This window comes from Physeter macrocephalus, chromosome 6, assembly GCF_002837175.3.
Source record: "Physeter macrocephalus isolate SW-GA chromosome 6, ASM283717v5, whole genome shotgun sequence".
Taxonomy (NCBI): domain Eukaryota; kingdom Metazoa; phylum Chordata; class Mammalia; order Artiodactyla; family Physeteridae; genus Physeter; species Physeter macrocephalus.
Window position 1 is genome coordinate 49,487,503 of NC_041219.1, and position 19,842 is coordinate 49,507,344.

The window sequence follows — 19,842 nt, forward strand, 5'->3', positions numbered from 1 at the left end:
TAAATCAACGTGTGTGATGGACTCGGAGCAAGGCGGGTGTGGAAGTGGCTCTGGCCCCGAGGGCAGCTTACACAAAGGGGTGCTCCGTACGCGCTGGTCAAACTGCTGATTTATGAGCCTCTGCCGAACCGTGGCTTTCAGGAACAAGAGATGTGCTTGTTCTGCAGGGCGTTCTGATGCTGGTGACAGCTCAGCTTCTGGATTAGGTTCAAGCAAGAGCCTAGGTGATTGTAATATACATGCATTTCTTATTTTTGTCCCAGATTTCAGTACTGCCGAAGTTTTAAAAAATAAGAATTAAAGCCAGTTTAAAAGAGATGAGTATTAGAAAAAAATAGCTTAAATTATGGGTTGATTTTTCTGTTATTCCTGGCTTTTCAGAAAAAAAAAGGTACTTATAGCAAGAGTTCTTTGCATACACCATTTTGTGACAGATTTCTGGTTCAGTCTCAAATGTGATATTTTACATCCAATTAGAACGAATGAGTCCCAGTGGCTGCATGGTTTGGGTTCACAGCCCAACCAGCCAAATAATTACATCAGTAAGCGTAACAGAATCGTGTTCTTGCATTTGTATAGTATGTCACAATGCTTTCTCATGTATTGTCTCTTACAGAAATTCTGTGATTTAAGCAAGGAAGGTATTTTTATCTTGCTACAAGTTTTAGAGGAAGAAACTGGGGCTCAGGAGAGATTAAGAGTACTGACCAAGGCCACACAGATTCTCTTTGGCCACGCTGGGCCTTGAACCCAGGTCCATTGAATCCACAACTAGCGTTTGTTGCTCTATACCTCTCTGCTTCCTTTCATCATGGACTGTTTGCAATGTCAATTTCCCAGGTGGGAATTTTATTGAGAAGGAAAGACTCACAGTACAGATGAGTATGGAGTTGTGATATTGGTGTTGTTTTCATAAAAATGTTTCCAAATTTTATTTTTTAGAAAGCAGATGCACTATTGTAGAAAAAATGCTATTTGTTTCTCATTCATTTTCTGCTTAATTTCTTACATGTTAGTTTTCTCTCTTAGACAGCTAGTGATTTTGCAGTCTGATTCTAGGAAGTATGGGAACAGAGAGCTGAAAGAAAAGCAAAACCACACTGTAAACATAAAGACTCAGGCAGTTGAAATAAAAGGTTGAAAAAGATATGCCAGGGAAGCGCTAATCATAAGAAAACTAATTTGCTTATAATAATACCAGAAAAAATAAACATCAAGACGAAGAGTTTCATTAAGACAAAGAGGGATGTTTTATAACGATAAGAGGTTCAGCTCGTTAAGTAGAGGTACCTTTTCTAAATGTGTGTGTACCTAATAACACAGCTTCATAATGCATGAAGCAAACATTGACAGGATTAAAGAAAGAAATAGACCAATTTCCAATCTTAGGCAGAAATTTTAACACCCCTTCCTGAGTAATTGATAGAATAGGTAGATATAAAAATCAGTAAAGGGAGATATGAATAGTGCTGTCAACCTGCTGGATCTAATTGGTGTGTAGAATACCACATCCACCAACTGAAGAATGCACATTCTTTTCGAGGACATATGGCACGTTCACCAAGTAGACCATATGCGCTGCCAAAACAGGCCGTGATAAATATCAAAGGATTGAAATAACACCAAGTTCATCTGACCAGATCCTTTAAATCAGAAAGCAGTCCACTGTGATACCCAGGAAATCCTCAAATATTTGGAAATTTATCAGCATACTTCTAAATAACTCATGGATCAAAGAAATCACAGGGGAAATTAGAAAACGTTTCAAACTGAATGATAATGACAATACCTATAAAAATGTATACGATACAACTAAAACAATGCTTGGAGGGTAATTTATACCTTTAAATGCCTATATTAGAAAAGAATAAAGGTTCAAATCCATGATCAAAGCTTCTACCTTAAGGAGCTAGGAAAAGAGGAGGGAATTAAACAAAACCAAAATAAAAGAAGGGAAATAAAATAAAGGTGGAAATCAGTAAACTGAAAAGTGTGCAAACAAGAGCAAGAATCAAAAACATCTAAAATTAGCTTTTTGAAAAGATCAGTAAAAACTCGTAGTTAGACTTGACCAGCGGAAAAAGAGAGAAAACACAAATTACCAGTGTCAGGTATGAAAGAGGAGACGTCACTACAGAGCCTACAGACATTAAAACATAATAAGTGGATACTGTTGACAACTATATGCCAATAAATTCAAGAATGTACGTGAAATGGACATATTCCTCGAGAAACATGGCTGACAAAACAGATGCAAGAGGCAATTGGAAACTCTCATATCAGTTTAAAACATAAATTTGTAACTTAAAAACCTTCACGTGAGGAAAGTGTCAGGGTCAAATGGCTTTTCCATTGAACCCTGTCAAACATTTTAGGAGGAAATAATGCTGATTCTCCAGAAAGTCTTTCATTTCAGAAAAGAGAGGAGGAGAACACACTTCTCAGCTCATATTAGGGTGGCATAGCCCCGATACTGAAACCTTACAAAGACATTGTAAGAAAGAGAAACTAGAGACCAATATTCCCGATGAATAGACAAAAATGTCTTTAAAATATGTTAGTAAGTTGACTTTTGCTTCAACCCGTGGAGGATTAACTGTCAAAGGAATTTCTCCCCTGTTGTAACAACTGGAAAACTGCCCCCAGCACTTGAAATAGCTGCCTTGGGACCTTGTGGAACAGGTGATGCAGGACTGTGTCCCTGAACGAAGGGGAACAGCAAGGTGGGCTTTCCATTTGCTCCTGTTTACAGTTGGAGGCAGAGAATAGCCAGAGGTAGAGCCCAGGTGTCGGCAGAGCGTCTGTTCAAGTCCTTGGCGGAGTGCTGATTCGTTCACGGGTGGGGTGAGACTCCACGGGGCAGGGAGAGAATCCCCAGAAAGCAGTCAGTCAGACAACCACCAGAGCTCACGCAGGCGTCGGCTGCGGGGTGTTGCTGGCCATCACTTGCTGCCGGTACCGGGACTGGGAAGTCGCTCTGGCCAGCAGCTGAACGTGGGAGAAGTCCTGTGTGCTCAGGACCCGCGTGCTGGAGAAAACACGCTCCGCAGGGCCTAAGTGCGAGAGAAAGCCTGCTCAGGGGAAGGCGAGAGCTAAAGGAACTGGGGACCGCCCTCTGCAGGAGCCTGGAGAACCTGGACCAGGGCAGCCCTTTCTCCTCGACGGTCCTTCCTTCACCCTCTGCTGAGAAGGAGAGCGCCATGCCAGCTGACCAAGGAGAATATTTACAAGACCCGGTTCCATGATCAGAGAGGCAATAAATTGATAACTGGCACATCTGGCATATTCAAAAAAAAAAACAATATTGGGCATTATTCAAGATTCTAACTTCTTCCTTCCAGGCATGCAAGGAAATAGGAAACTATGACCTAGAATCAGAAGAAAAATCAATCATTACAAACAGACCCACGAATCAATAATAAAATTATTATGAACAACCCAATAAAAAGATGGGTAAAAGATTTCAATATAAACGTCGTAAAAGGTATAAAAATGGCCAGAAATCACGTGAAAATCTGTTCAACATGCAACATCATTACTCATCACAGAATGGCTAATTAAAACTGTAATGAGATACCATTTAACATTTAGTAGAATGATGAAAATTAAAGACCGACGTAACACTAAATTTTGACCAGGACGTGGAGTAGTGAAAACTTTCATACATTAATGGTGGAAAGTGTAAAATGGTACAACCACTTCGGAGAACCACATGGCAGTTTTTTAAAAATAAGGTTAAAGATGTATCTGTCCTGTGACCCAACAGTTCCGCTGCTTCATATTTGCCTGATAGAATTGGAAACATGCACCCATAAAGCAGGTATCCACAGGAATGTGCATAGCAGCTTTTTCATGGAGGAAAGCTTGTAAATAACCCAGGCATCTGTGAACAGGTGGATACTAAACCAGTGGTGATATATTCATAGCAAAGAATACTGTCCCTGCTTGTAAAGAAGGAACTACTGCTACACGCATGACTCTGACAGACACATTATGAGCAGAGAGGTAGGACACAAATGAGGGCATCCTGTGTGTAGTATTTACGTGAATTTTAAGGACAGGCAGAGCTAATCTATGGTGATAGATATCAGAAAGGGGTTAGCTCGGAGTGGGGGGCAAGGAGGTAGTAGAAGAGGGTGAGAGGAGTGTTCTCAGTCTTGTTGGGGGGCTATATTCATTCTTTTATGGTGTATAAATTACACTTCAATTAAAAATGTGACACCTGCCCCCCGCCCCCAAAAAAAAAGAAAAAAAAGAAAAAAGAAACACCTCTAAAGGGCCGGAGGGAGGAACTGGCCTTGCATCTCTCCAGTCGTTACTGCCAAGCAATCGCAAGGCACTGCATCAGGACAGACAAGCAGGAGAGTCATGGGGTCTGACCTCCAGGAGCTCATAAGCCCCTTCTAGGAGGTGAGACTCAAGGTCATGGCGCGGCCCTGAAGGTGGGCGGGCTCCAGGCTCCGGGCTCTGGGCTCCAGGTGGCACTCACAGAAGAGGGAAGTGAGTGAGGGCTGGAGTCGTCAGGAAGGTGTCCTAGATCTGCAAGAGGCTGAGCTGGGCCTGGAAGGCTGGGTGGATTTTGAAAAGTTGGAGGTAGAGGTGGAGATGCCACAGGAACTTTGTAGAAACACAGCAGGGTAGACAATGAAAGGTAGGTCTTCAGCGTCCTCGAGCCCGCTCCCTGAACCCCTCCCCACGTCTGGCTGTGCTTCTCAATTCCTGTGTGTGCTGGCGGAAATACTCAGTGCGGCTACATTCTCTTCTCTGTTGTTCTCTTTTCATAATTTAGAGAAGTTTATTCTATATCCACCCACAAAAAGATGCCCATTCTTTTCCATGGCAACATTGTCGTCCAGTGGGGATATAACAGGGTTTTTAATCATCTCCCTATTAATAGACACTTTGTTTCTAATTTTCTGTCATGATTGTACTCAGATGAACACCCTTGTGTATAATCCTTGTGTACCTTTGCAGACATGCTTGTCGAATAGGTTTCTTCAAGTGAAGCTGCTGCTCAAAGCATTATACACCTTTAAAATTTGACCAACAAAAAAATTATATCAATATACACTCTTACCAAACTATAAGAGAGTGGCTGTTTACCCAGAATCTCATCAATATTGGGCATTATTTAAGACTCTGACTTTTGACAAGTGTCTTGTTTTAATAATGTAGTTCTTTGATCACCATTAAGGTTACGTGCCTAGTTTTGTACATTTATTAGGCATTTCTGTCTCCTGTGAATTTTCCATTTTTCTGTAGATTGATCACTCTTACTTTTGTATGTGTTCTTTACATATTAGTGATGTTAGCCTTTTAATATTTTACGTTGCGTGTGTATTTTTCAAATCTGTCATTTGTTTTTGTTAACATAGTTTCTTTCACTGTACAGTCATTTTAAACTCTTATATAGTTAATTTGTTAAGCTTTTAATTTATAGTTTCTGAGATTTGTGTCTTGCTTCGGAAGACCTTTTTCCCGTCCCAAAGACAGCAAGATATTCTCTTATATTTTCTTGTATTTTAAAAATCATTCCTTTATACACACACGTTGCATTTAGATCTTTGGATCTTTAATCATCTGGAAATACGTTTTTGTACGGTAAGATATATGTTCTAACTTACTTCTCTGAAAATAGAGACTATATTGTTAGGACGTCATTAGTTGGTGGGCCCCTTGATTTGAAATGCTCTTTTTATCACAACTAAATACAGGTTTGATGTGAACCACTTATTCTGTTGCACGTATCTCTCTCTTCATTTTAGTTTTGCTCTTAGAATCCTAATGTCTTAATTATTGTAGTCCTAGTATACATTTTCTTATCCGTTAGTGCAAATTCTTTTACGTTATTCTTTTTGGAAATTTTATTGGCTGCTCTTATGCATTTGCTCTTCCAGATGAACTTCAGGTCAGCTAATTAAGTTTCAGTCTCTCCTGAAACTTACATGCAGTCTATCCTGTTGGAATTTTGATTGGCTTTGCTTCGAACTTAAAAGATGGGCAGTTGACAGCATTGTAATTTTGAGTCTTAGATCCAGTCTTCTGTGTCTTCTTATTTTTATCTCCTAAATTTCTCTTTGGTCATTGCCCTTCTCTCACTGTCACCATCGTAGCCACCATCACCTCTGCCTTGGGCTTCCTAAGTAGCCCCTTAAGTGGGCTCTTTGGGGCCACTGGCCCCTCTGATCCTTTTTCCACTGTGGTCAAGGCTTTGCATAAGCTGTTCCCTGGGCCCAGAATATTCCCCTTCCGGCCCCCTCTTCTCTCAGTTGATCTCTCCGCATCGCTAGGTCTTATTTCAGTTCTCATGTCCTCAAGGAGACCTCCCTAACTGGGTACACCTTCCCACTGAGGACTTCACTGTGCTCTTCACCTCGTCTTTTAAGCACTTAATCCGGTCGTGATTTTACATTTGCCGTGACCTTAGAGTGGGGGGTGAGTTCCCTGCGCCTGGGGGCCGTGTGGTGGTCACTTGAGTAATTCCCCTACCGCTGGCCTCGTGCCTGGCCCCGTGGATGTGTTCCTTAAATACTTGTTAATGTCAGTCGCTGAGCTCGGTGTTTTCCTCTATTTCTTTATGTCTTTAAGTAAAACCCCTGTGGTTTTCTTCATATGGTGTTGTGCATTTCTTGTTAGGGTTATGCCTGCCAAGTTATCTATTTATCTTTTTGTCGGTAGTGACAAGCTATTGATTTTTGTCCCTTGCATCTGCCCGTCTTGCTGAAGTCAGAACCCTGGTTCCTGCCTGCCTCCTGGGGCTGCCGGCCTCTCTGCTGGCTTCGTCCTCAGGCTGGTTGGATTCTAGGTGGCTCTCGCAGCCCCCAGCCTGACATCTGACCCGAGCAACATTCAGAGGAGGCGAGAGAGGGTTACCTCCGACACATTTCCCAAGAGCCAGGAGCTTTCTCAGAAGCCCCCAGCTAATTTGGCCTCTCTTCTCAGTGGTTCAAATAGGGTCCCAGGCCCATTGCCGAATCAGTCACCGGTGAGGGCGTGGCTTAGCTCCATACCAGCCAACCCGGTCTAAGTTTAGGGTGAGGCAGGTGGGTGCAGCCTCCCCTGGGCTGCTGGGGGTGGTTCACTTTGCATAACCAGGATTCTCTTGGAAAGGTGAAAGGGGCGAATGGGCCCCGGGGGAAAGTCCACACCTGACATCTGTCAGAGCAGTGCTGTTACTTCTCCCATCCACTCATTGCAACACCGTGATAAAGTTATAATATAAGATCTCCTGATGCGGAACCATCCTTTCATTCCTGGAGTGAATCCTACTGGTGTCTGCTCTTCTTTGGATATCCATTTGTGTTTTGATCTAAGATTTCGATCTTGTCTGTGTTCCAAGAAGCCTTCTTAGTAATGGAAGTTAGTCGTGGGGAAGGATTCCGGGACATGAAGGTCACTTGGTTCCTGTGCCGCCGTGGCCAAGTCACCTAACCTCTCTGAGACTGTTCCTCATTCACCTTGTAGGATTGCAGCCCTGATGAACTCAAGCTGTCTGGAGGATCAGATAATATATATGAAAGCTTCTTTTAAACACCAGAGCTCACACAAAGTCAGAACTGTGTCTCATACTGTCTATTTAAGGTACCATTTTTATGAGTTTCTTTCACGAAGAGAGAGAACATTAACGACTGAGATTTCTCTCGGCTTTCTTCATAAACGATCATCAGAAAGCCAGGCTCATGCAGTCAGAGAGGCCCTGGGAACATGATTGGTAAACACTGCATTACTGGTGTTCGGATATTAGGTTCCTGCTTTTCATAATATCCTTAGGGAACTGGGGCAGATTTGATGTTTTCTGAGATTGCCGTACAATGCAAGTTATTGCTGGTACTGTTGCCCAATTATTCTGTACTTACTTTACTTAGACTTTAGCAATTGGAAAAAGATTAGATGCCAGGACTTTGTATTTTGTTGATTATATTACCAAAGTCTTCTCTTTAATCATTTCTTTTATTCCTAGTATTAATCATTAGCTCTGAGCTGTTGGGTGGAGGACCCAATGGTGGATTCCTAACTTAAAGGAAAGAAATAATTACTTCAGTTTCTGTGGCATTGACTGTTATCTATCTACAAATGGAAATGTGTCCTCTAGCCGTTCAGAGCATGTGATGGAGACACTGGAGGAGACCCAGAAGGTCAGACAAAATTCAGGGGCCCTTATCCTTGCCCCACGCCCCTGGCCCAGGCTCTGCCCCATCCTGCCCTTCGTCCAGGCTCCTCTGCCCCTGCCAGCCCCGCCCCTCTGTGACAGCCCCTCCCCCCGCCCCCCACCGTAGGTGTTCGTTACGGCAGCAGTGACTTGTACTCTTTTTTTTTTTTTTTTTTTCTTTTTTGCGGTACATGGGCCTCTCACTGCTGCGGCCTCTCCCGTCGCGGAGCACAGGCTCCGGACGCGCAGGCGCAGCGGCCACGGCTCACGGGCCCAGCCGCTCCGCGGCATGTGGGATCCTCCCAGACCGGGGCACGAACCCGCGTCCCCTGCATCGGCAGGCGGTCTCTCAACCACTGCGCCACCAGGGAAGCCCGACTTGTACTCTTTAAACTTGATTGTCCTTGGTGTGTGTAATATGGCTACATCCTTATCAGTGCTGTGTAGACACAAGCGTATCTCCATGAAGGAATGTCTTTCAAAACCAGTCCTGGGAAAAACACCTCCTGTAGGTCTTCTTAAACAGTAAGTGGTGAGAGTGATATGGGGTGAAAGAAAGATGTGAAGTTGGGAGGGGGAGGGAGTGAGAGAGAGAGAAAGAAAGAAGGAAGAGGGTGGGAAGGAAGGAGGGGTGGAAGGAAGCCGAGTCCTCTGGACCTCACCTGTCTCGGTGGCTCCAGGGACACTGGGGTGCGTTTAGCAAACGTGCGCTAAGATTGAAATGTAAACAGGTCACGTTTAGCTTTGCTTGGATAGAGTGGAAACTTCTCTCGTCTGTTGGGAACAATCAGTATCTGGAATTTTTATCATTTGGGTTCAGTCTGGTCTCATTTACGGGGCTCTTTGCCCCCTGGTAACTGGTGGAGGGTGTTACCACACAGTGGAAGGCTTGCTTGCTGTTTGTAACTCTGTTTTTCCCTGTCTCTTTGTTGTCAACAGAAGAATTGCGGAAGTTGAGCTGGTCCGGGATCCCGAAGCCCGTCCGCGCCATCACGTGGAAGCTGCTCTCGGTGAGTCCCCCCGGGCCTGCCCGCCCGTGTGCGTCTCCTCCCGCGAGGACAGGCTCCCCTGGCCTGGCCAGGCTCCCGGCCCCGTCACGTGCCCTGTCTGTGCCGCGGCGATCTGGGCCTTTGCCGGGGCTACGATGGCATTTCCCATCCTTTGCTTAATTTCAAGCTCGGTTTGACAAGGCTGGCAGAAAATGAGGATATGTCATAATTTATGACGGCTGTATTCTTTTTCTCTGATTTTATTAGTTTTTAAATCTTTGTGGTAGTTCCAAACCTGTGGTATAGAAAAGTTCCAGCATAGAAAATTATTTCAACTCTGAGGATCCAAACAGGGAAATACGTTTGACTGAGGATTTTTCTTTAAATGTTAGAAACCGCGACATTAGAAACAGTTTGTGTTTGTGGGATGGAGGCTGCAGTTGTGGCTTGTTCACTCCTAGGGCTGAGCTGCCCGTCGTGGAGGCTTCTGGAGAAGTTCGGGTGCCGGTACTTCACCTGAGTCAATGTCAGAAGTGAGCTTGGGCCTGCTGAAAATTTCAGAATAGTTTATTCACAGCTTTCTTCCCCTTTCCTTTTTTTATGAGTTTTGGAGCTAAGTTAATAAGGACCCCTAAGAGTTTACTCTAAATTGGGTCTGACGTTCAGTATTTAAAAGATTCTTTCTTGCTAATGAGTCTTGATAAATTTGCAGCTTAGTACCTCGTAATCCTAATTGCAGATGCACCTCTGAATGGTGAATATTTATTGATTAAATATTCTCTTGCAATTAAAATTAGACCTACTGCAATTGCTTATGTTTTTGTTGTTTGGTGTTTTTTATTTTAAGTGTTTGTATCCAGTTTTCCAAATGTCCTCTAAGGTAGGTTACGGGAGGTTTGGATGAAAATACCTTTAAGAGCCTCTGTTGCGGTTTTGTCTTTGTTAAGGGTGTGCTGCACCTGGTGGAAAGTCCTCCGTGAATTACGTTGTCCCGTCCTCTTTCCTTTCGTTCTCAGCCTCTGCGGGTCATGGTTTAGGTCCCCTCACGTGCTGCCCAGTGATTGACCTGGAAGAAGGGCCCGCTGGGACTCAGTGGACAGAGCGGCAGAAGAGGAGATAGCGCAGGCTCCACTTGGCTGATCTGAGGGGATTGGGGGAGGTGGGGAGAGTCTGTAACCAGGAGCGCTGGGGATGCGGGTGACAGAAAGTCCAGCCTGCTCAGGCTCATTTATTCCCTTAACCACCACTGATGACAGGGGCCCTTTGCCCGGAGGCAGAGGGGAATTAGACACTAGCCCACCACAGTGGGTTGGGGTGCTTGGGTTTGGTCAGGGGTGCAACAGGGTTTGCTCTGGGGACCACAGACTGTGGGATGTATGGGAAGCAGGTGGGCACTGCGGGCGAGAGGAGGGCAGCAGTGTAAGTGCCGAGGGCACACGTACTGGGGGGAGGCCTTCACTCCCAGGGTCTGCAGGTGGTGGCGGTGGGTGAGAGGCGGGGGAGAAAGGACAGAGATGAGTGGGGCAGTTCTGGCTCTCTTAGGCTTGCGTTGATGGCTGAGTTAAAAAAAAAAAAAAAGAGCGTTGGGGTCAATGAGCAGAGCCTGTCCTTCCAAAGGCCCACCAAGAAAAAGGGGGCCGTTCCAGGGCAGTGCAGACTCATGCAGTGCCAGGCAGGGCTTCTTGGAGAAGGTGGGATGCTTCTGTGGCATCTCGAAGGGGGTGTCAGGGCTCCTCCGGAGAGGGAGATGAGGAGGTCACGTGGCCTGGGGCACGCAGCGGAGGCAGGACCTGCAGGAGTCAAGGCCGAGGCGAGCCAGCTCCCCGGGAAGCAGCAGGCTGAGCCCTGGACGAGGGAGGGGATGGGGAGCCACGGGGAGCTGGCACCAGGGGAGGCCGGCTCTCAGGGGACCCACGCCGAAGGCTTGAAGTGGGGGGCTGGGGGGCTGCGTTTCTGCTGAAGCCAGGAGCCTCTTACAGGGGCTGTTGGTTGGCTTATCCATTCACTTGATCAATACTTATCGAGCGTTTTCCGTGTCTCAGGCACTGTGTGTGATGCCAGGAGGTAGCAGGGAAGGGAAAACGACCGCGTCCTGTCCCTCGCGGGGCCTGCGGAACAGGGTGGAGTCCCTGCCTTCCTCTGCTGCCTCCAGGACAGAGCTGGATCTCACTGCACGGAAAGGAGCCCATCTTCCCAGGAGCCCGCGTCCCCAGTGCGCTGCTATCTCCCGCTCTCTTCCTTTGCTTTTTCACTTGTTTTGCAAGCATTTATCGAGTGCTTGCTGTGTGCCAGACCGTGCACGTGCGAGAGATTCCTCTGAAAGCGGTGGTCTGTGCCCCTTGGAAGGGGGTTAGACCTGGGGCAGGGAGAACGGGAGGGGGAAGAGGGGGTCTGGGGCTGCAGCTGTGGGTGGGGCTCGGGCAGTTGGGGAGAAAGCCAGGGTGGGCGCTTTCGAGCTGTGCTCACTGACAGTGCAGGCCTGTGCGGGCAAGCAGGGGTGACACCCCAGCCTGCAGGGCTCCTGAGCTGCACGTGGTGCAGCCCCGGGGGCAGGGAGGGGGCTCTGGGCACCCAGGGGCAGGGAACCCAGCGGGTTGAGGGGTGTTGGGCAGACCCGGGTGTGGACAGGCGAAAGGAGGTCGGACCGTGGGCGCGGTCACCTCCTGTCCTGTAAACCGGACCCAGGGGCTTGCTTCTGAGGCCTCTGCTCGTCCCACGGGTGCCCCCGGCGCGGTCAGCCTCAGCGCGTGTCCGGTGGCAGGAAGCTCAGGTGCACAGCGAGCCCTGCCCCTCATGCAGCCCGGTCCAGCAGGTGTTGCTCGTGGGTCTGCCCTGGCTGGGCCCTGTGCACGTGCCAGGCCCAAGGGCGTCACGGGGATGGTGGGGAGAGAACCCTGTGGGCTCCTGGGCCGCCGGGGTTGGGGGGGCGTGTGGAGGAGGGGTCTCCGCAGTCAGGGCTGCCTCTCGGTCGGTCTCTGTCTCCGAGGGTCTCACCCAGCCTGACGCTCCTCTCTCCTGGGAAGCTCTTGCAGATCCTGATGTTTGGGCCCATGAAACAGATCCGAGCCTTGGGTGGACTGAGGGGTCAGGGTTGGTACCGACTCCGGCTCGCTGTGACACGGGGTCCGCTGAGCGCCCACCCCAGGCTGGGCAGCGGGGTCGTGGCGGTTTCAGGTCACCTCTTGACCTGTGTGGCTTTCCATTCTGGGTCCACATCCGTGTGCCCTGGGCAGCTTGGGAAATACTTCTCTCTGGGTTCCTCAGGGGTTCTCAGGCGGGCCCGGGGTTGGTGACCGCTGCTCCAGGACACTCCGGCCCCACATGGGACAGGGGAGGGCACCCCCGAGCCCGCTGGCAGACAGGGCGCTGAGGGCAGCGCACCTGGGCGGAGGTGCTGGGCGGGGGAGCGGCTGGGCCTGACTCAGCCGGATCGTGCGGTCCGGGGCTCAGCCGCCGGGGCGGAGGTGGGTGTCTCAGCCTCCTCGGTGTCCAGGATCAAGACCTGAACCCAGGATCGGGAAGAATTTACGCTCTGTCCAGTTTAGAAAGACCACCAACCACAGCTGAGCTTGAATATGAGTCTAGTCCAAGACCTGGCTAACGAATGACTTTCCCGACACGTTCAAGATTTGTCGTTTACACCATCCTGGTGGCTCGTGGACGAGCACTGTTCTTAACTGATGAGTAGGAAATGCGGCATTAATGAAGAATGATGGGAAACTTGGCTCTGGTCACTTACGGAGAGCTAAGACGTGCTCTAGAACTTTCCATTAAACCACCACTGACGCTGGTTAACATTGAAATTCCATGCAAGCTGTGCAGTAACTTTAAAAAAATTAATCCTATAGACACTGATTTATTTAAAACAGATAACCAAACAGGACCTACTGTATAGCACAGGGAACTCTGCTCAATATTCTGTAATAACCTAAATGGGAAGAGCACTTGGAAAAGAATGGATACATGTATATGTATAACTGAATCACTTTGCTGTACACCTGTAACTAACACAACGTTGTTAATCAACTATACTCCAATATAAAATAAAAATTAAAAAAAATTTAAAAAGTTAGTGCTGTAGAAAATCATATTTTTAAAATATGATTTAATAACTATTTCAGAAACATTGAACAAAAACAAAGTAAACACTTGACATTTATGCTAGTCAGTAGAATGGTTAGAAGTGATCAGTGAAACTCTGGTATCATCTTTCCTTCTTTCAATATATTGAAGTGAGTTTGCACGTGAACCCAGCGGGAGGGAGTGATTTGATGTTTGTGTCACCGGGACAGTTTTGATATAAGTATATGCATGCATTGTTTTACATTTACGATTAGTGTTTTTGTAGCATGCTAATACAGCAATTAAGTTTTCTGTAGTTCTGTCATTTAAAATTCAGTGCATACTTGAATATATTTCATTTGCATAATTTCCAGTCTTGCTTAATTATCTAGGGGCCTCAACTTGCATGTGTGTGTTTTCCTTTAGGAACGGGAGCGCCAGGAGTATGTGTGGGGCTTTTTATCGCCCGTGTCCCCGTTTTGATACCCTTGCCTTTTAGGAGTTCTGTTTTGGTACGTTAGTTAACGTTTGGGGGCGGCGAGAATTTCTGGGTACTCGTTCACGTTCACTAAGAATCCTTTGGTGGCACTGCAGGTGATCTGCAGAAGGCTGTCCGCGCTGACCCCGGCTGACACCGGGGTGGCCCCACTGCCCTGGCCTGGCACACATGTCCATGCCCCTCCTGTGCCAGGCTGTTTCGGGCTTGCCCAGGACCAGCCGGGACATGCTGCCCTGTGTGCTCCATGCGGCTCTGTCACCTTTCCCAGGGCGTCTGTGTCTGTCCCTCTCCACCTCCATCCTCTCCTCCATCGCCAAACCCAACCCAGAGCAATACTGGGCCAGTGCAGCCCTACTTCTCATCAATTAGCTCAGACATGTCCTCCCCAGCCCCCAGGGCAGGGGCGCTCCTTGGGGCGTGACGGTGTCCTTGCACATCTGTTGACATCATTTGATCATCCACCAAGTATCTGAGCCCTTGGGGGCTGTCTGTGAACAAAAGGGGTGACGGTTCCTGCCGGGATGGAGCTGGCGTTCTAGTGGGATGACACAAGCCGTAAACGCAACAAGTAAACTTCACAGTATCTTCCAGGGAGCTGAGTGCTACAGAACAAAACGCGAGCAAAGTAGGGGGGATCCTGAGGGCGAGGTCGGCGGCCGGGGCGGCGACCTGTGAGCAGGCACTTGGGGGAGGGGAGGGACGTGGCCTCGCAGGGTCTGGGGCAGCGCGTCCAGGTTCACGGGTCCTTTGGAGAGGAAGGTACCAACTCCAGCAGCGCGTGGGCCTTCGGGGCGCGGTGCAGACCGCGCAGCCCCGCTGCCTGGAGCCGTGCTCGGACCACGAGCAGGCTGAGCAGCAGGAACTGGAAGCGCCCTCGGCCCCGATGCCGAGAGGAGGGGCCGCTCCTGTGGGAGGGCCACGGCGGCGCCCGAGCCTGGAGCCCAGACCGAGGGCCTGGGAGCTGGCCCTGCAGAGGAGGAGGGGGAGGGCGGGCGGCTCCATCAGGCCCGGCAGGTCCTGTTCTAGGCGCCGCAGCCTGTCCTCGGAGCTGAAGGTTCTCTGGTAAGCGAAGGCGCGCGGCCGAGTTCCCCTGCCGTTTTACCGACAGAAGCATCCTGCGGCTGGGTGTGGCCCGTGGGTGGGGGTCTGCCGACCCTGGTGCAGAGGAGCAGGGCCCCGGCCAGAGGGAGCAGCGAGCTCCGAGGGGCCCCGAGCCGGGGTGGGGGGGTGCAGGGAGAGGGAGGGGCGAGCGCCCCCCGGCTGAGGGCTGGGAAGGGCCGGGGGCGCGGGCGGGAGGCCTGGCGGGAGCAGGATGAGAAGGGGGCAGGCTCTCTGGGGCGTGGTGCTGGGTGCTCTGGTCCCTCTTTTCCACAGCAGCGCTGGCAGTCGTGCGGGGGTGGCCTGTCGGGTGGGGAGAGCAGCAGGGCCTGGTCCGCCGGCAGCCGGCCGCCGCAGCATCCCCGCATCCCGGTGCTGTCAGGGAACGCGCGTGCGTGTGACAACGTGGTGGCGGCGGACTCGGGCCCCGCTTCTGTGAACGAAGCCAGGTGGCCCCGAGGAGGTGGGGCCTCGGGTGGGCCGGCTTTGCCTTCAGTCCCCCACCAGGTCTGCGTGCCTCTGGGGCCCCTTTCCTCACCTGGGAACAGGGTTGGCATCGGCCCGTGTGTGCCGCCGAGGGTTAGAGGCAGGTCTGTGTGTAGCCTGGTGAGCAGCTGTGCCTCCGTTTCCTCACCCGTGACTGTGGCAGTTTTAGGACAAAGAAAAAGAAGTGAACCCTGGTAACCGTTACTCTCCAGGAGGTGACAGAGACTTGACGTGGCAGTGAGGCCAGCCTGGGCGTGGTCAATGCCCCCGGTCCCAGACGGAGTCTCTGAAGCTGTGGCTTCCCTCGGGGGGGGCAGGGCTGGGAGCCCAGCAGGAAGGGGGCTCTGTGTTGAGGCCCCCCCCCCGGCCGGCGTGTTCCAGGTGGTGCTGGCTGGAGAGGCCGCGCCCTGAGCCGCTCAGGTTTGCCAACTGGCACGTGGAGGCTCTGGAGGCGGGCCCGGCACTTCCGTCCACACTGGGGGGGCTCCTCTTTGTTTTTGTCGCTGGTGTAATTCCGCGAAGCGGTCTGCTCTTTGGAACACAGATGCCTCACTTGACCAGCAAATAGAGGCAGGTGGGCACCGCGGCCACTCCTTTCCTCGGTCGTAGGGCCGCCCACGATCTGACTCTCATGTGTTGTCAGATGGACCGGCTGCTCTGGGAATGGGCCCCTTTCCGGCCGACGGTAATCAATGGAAGCCGTGTGAGGGCAGGTGTTCTCCTCGCTGTTGGGGAAGGTGGAGGGCAGGTGACACCTCGTGCCAAGGCTGCTGGGATGTAAATTGCTACACCTCCTGGCAGCGTCACTTGGAAAAAGAGGCCTCAAGAGCCTTAAATATAGCCCGTATCCCTTGGAGCTAAGGATGCACTTGTAGAAATTTTACTGCTCACGACCACGTATTTTAGAATACTGGACAATTGAAAGTCGTCAGAACGTTCAGAAATCGAGGAAAGGTTAACTAGAAATCCGTATAAAGAAATATATATGGTGCAAGGCTATGCAGCCTTGGGGATCAGTGGTTTTAGAGCAGGGGTTGGCAAGCTTTTCCCGTAAAGGGCTGCAGAGCAAGCGTTTCAGCATGTGTTTCAGCGGGTCACATGGTCTCTTTCCAACCACTCAGCTCTACCTCGGTTGTGTGCAGCCACACACGTGAGCAAACGGGCGTGGCTCTGTGCCGCCGAGGTTCTGTTTATAGAAACGGGCAGTGGGCTGGCGTTTGCCGACCCCTGTAGTGGAACAGTACGACGCGACAGCGGTAATACGGTCATGATTTTAAGTTGAGATACCTAAGCACGGAACGTTGGAGAGGAAATTTCCTGAAAAAGGACTAGCCATTAAAAGTAGATTGGGCTTCGTTAAAGTTAGGGACTTCTCTTCATCAAAAGACATCGTTAGTAGGGAGAGAAGGCAGACCACGGGGAGGAGGAGGAGGTGCTCACAACAGGACTCACGTCAGACTACGTATGCCAGGTGCTTATGAATCAGGAGGAGAGAGGGGACCACCTGACAGGGAAGGGAAAGGGGCTGCACTCAGGTGACGTACACGGCGTCCTTCAGTCCACTGGAGATGCAGGTGAAAACTACATTCTGATAGCTACCTCCGTGAACCCATCAGGATGGCCAGAATGAAAAGATGTCTGATACCGAGCGTTGGTAAGGACGTAGGGCAGCGGGCGTTGCCACGCACTTCGAATGGGAGGGCAACCACTTTGGAAGAGTCTTCAGCAAAATCTGTCAAAGGTACGCCCACCTGGTAGGTTCTGCTCCCGGGTATGTACTTAACAAAATGCGTATCGTGCATTATGAGAGGCGGGTACAAGAGTGTTTATCACAAAAACTTGGTAACAACCCAAATGTCTGTTAACAGAACGGACCTTGTACATGGAGATATTATGCAACAGTGAAAAATTTTTTTATTTTATTGTTTTTTAATTTTTGGCTGTGTCAGTTGCGGCACGTGGGATCCTCGTTGCGGTGTGCCGGCTTCTCTGTAGTTGTGGCCTGCGGGTTTTCTCTCTCCAGTTGAGGCGTGCAGGCTCAGTGGTTGTGGCGCGTGGGCTTAGTTGCCCCGTGACATACGGGATCTCAGTTCCCTGACCAGGGATCGAACGCGCGTCCCCTGCATTGGAAGGCGGATTCTTTACCGGTGGACCACCAGGGAAGTCCCACAACAGTGAAAATTCACTACTGTTTTCGTGTTACAAAATGAATGAATTTTTCAAACATAATGCTGAGTTTAAGCAATGAGGCAAAAAAAAAAAAAAAAAGGTTCTATGTATATAAAGTTCAGAAATAGGCAGAATTTATCCAGGTGTCAGGAGTCAGGGAGGTACCTCTGACACCAGATCAGGAGGTAAGGGTCAGTGGTTGGAAGGCTCCCAAAGGGCCCCGAGACAGGTTCAGTCTATGATAATTCGCACACACTTTTTGGGAGCGCACGTGCACACACACGTTATATTTCGGTGCATGTTTATTAAAAAGTTTAAATGGTGTGATCCAAATGTGATAAAACAAGTGTGCGTGAGTGTGTAATCTGTAATGGAGAACAAATGCTAACGGAGATGCCTTAGAGAAATAAAGGGGATGCGTGTGCTCGCACAGCTGAGAAGATGCGGCTGGACTTTGGTGGATTTCATCCTCAAGGCGACTGAGCGCAGCTCTTCTTGAGTCAGCTCTTCGTGGTGGACCTGCAGCTCGTGGTTCTCCCTCGTGGTCACAGAGTGGCTGCCGCAGCTCCAGACTGTGCACATTCTCTTTGATTCACAAGCAGCAGCAAAGAAGGCCCCGGGCCTGGCTTTTGTGCCTGCATCGGGTCCCCGCTTTCCCCCTGAGCCTGCCGGTCACTGGCTGGTGGGATGGTGCAGCTGTTTAGCTTATTAGCCCATCAAGACCTGTCCTGAAGGAAGGGGATTACCCACCTTCAGGTGGCACATGGGTTGAGACTAGGAAGACACAATTCCCAGAGGCTCTTCAGGGCTCTGTTTGAACGAAGGATGCATAGATGTTTAGCAGTAAAAGCACAGTGACGTTGACTTTGGACGTGAAAGCGCTTTAAAACGCAGAAAGCACCGCGGCGGATGTATTTGTTCATTTTTCACTCATACATGAATGCACTCGGTGGAAACTTGGGTGCCTGCCATGTGGCTGGCACGGTGAGGGGCTGGCTCTGCGGAGCCTCGTGCCAGGTGCTGCCGGGGCGCTGCGTGAGCAGCCTCCTCGAGGGTCAGGTCCAGCCTCCGGAGGGAGTGACGTTGGAGGGACACTCGAGGGATAGGCTTTAGAACGTTAGGAAGAAAGCAAGGAGAAAACCCTTCTTACACGGGACGCAAGGACCGCTGAATATGAAAGAAAAACTTTGTCCATCGGACTTCGTGAAAATGTGAAGCTTCGGTTGTTGGAGACATAAAAAGGCAAGCCACAGGCTAGGAGAATAGAATCACAGTGCATATATTTGACAAAAAGACTCGCGTCTCGAATGTATACAGCACTCATAAAACTCACTAAGAAGACAAGCAACTGATAAAAAACTGGGCAAAAGATGTGAACAGACGTTTCACCAGAGGAGAGAAGCAGTGGCAGAGGCTTTGTGAAAAGCCACTCAACGTCATGAATCATTCGGGAAATGAATTGAAAAGCCCTCGACAGAGTGGCCGATATTCGAGGTTGACAATACTGAGTGTCAGGGAGGGTGTGGAACGTCTGAGATTCTCGGGCATTGTTAGTTAGGATGGAAAATGGTGTCATCCTTCTGGGAAAGGGTCTGGCAGTTTCTTAGAAAACTAAACATACACCTACATCATGACCTAGTAACTCTGCTCCTAGGTATTTACCCAGGAGAAATCAAACTGTATATTCATAAAAATCTTGTGCGAGAATATTTATAACAAGCGTTATTTAAAATAACCCCAAACTAGAAACAACTCAGATGATCAGCAAAGAGTGAATGGCTTAACAAACTGGTAAATAGCCATACCCTGGAAATTCCACCTGGGGAGAAAGAGGAGGTCACTGTTGGTTCCTGAAGGAATCTCAAAAGACAGCAGGCTATCCTACGGTATTTGTCTTTCCCTGTCTGACTTACTGCACTTAGTATGATCATCTCTAGGTCCATCCACGTTGCTGCAAATGGCATTATTTCGTTCTTTTTTATGGCCGAGTAGTATTCCATTGCATATGTGTACCACATCTTCTTTGTCCATTCATCTGTTGAAATCTAAAATATGGCACAAATGAATTTATCTACAAAACTGGAACAAACTCACAGACATAGAGATCAGACTTGTGGTTGCCAAGGGGGAGGCGGGTGGGGAGGGAAGGACTGGGAGTTTGGGGTCGGTAGATGCAAACTATTACATATAGAATGGATAAACAACAAGGTCCTACTGTAGAGTACCGGGATCTAGAGCCATTCTCCTGGGATAAACCATCATGGAAAAGAATATAAAAAAAGATCGTCTGTTCATGGGGAGGGGGAAGGGTAAGCTGTGATGAAGGGAGAGAGTGGCAGGGACATATATGCATTACCAAATGTAAATTAGATAGCTAGTGGGAAGCTGCC

The 19,842-nt window shown here is 49.3% G+C and overlaps 1 protein-coding gene across 1 annotated transcript in view; it reads left to right on the forward strand.

Annotated features, from left to right (window-relative positions):
* The window catches only part of TBC1D22A (TBC1 domain family member 22A), a 299,657-nt gene that overhangs the window by 63,098 nt on the left and 216,717 nt on the right, over positions 1–19,842 (forward strand). The window contains exon 5 of the mRNA XM_028491478.1: positions 9,089–9,159. Within this exon, the coding sequence (XP_028347279.1) occupies positions 9,089–9,159 (71 nt within the window). The remainder of the gene's footprint in view (positions 1–9,088; positions 9,160–19,842) is intronic.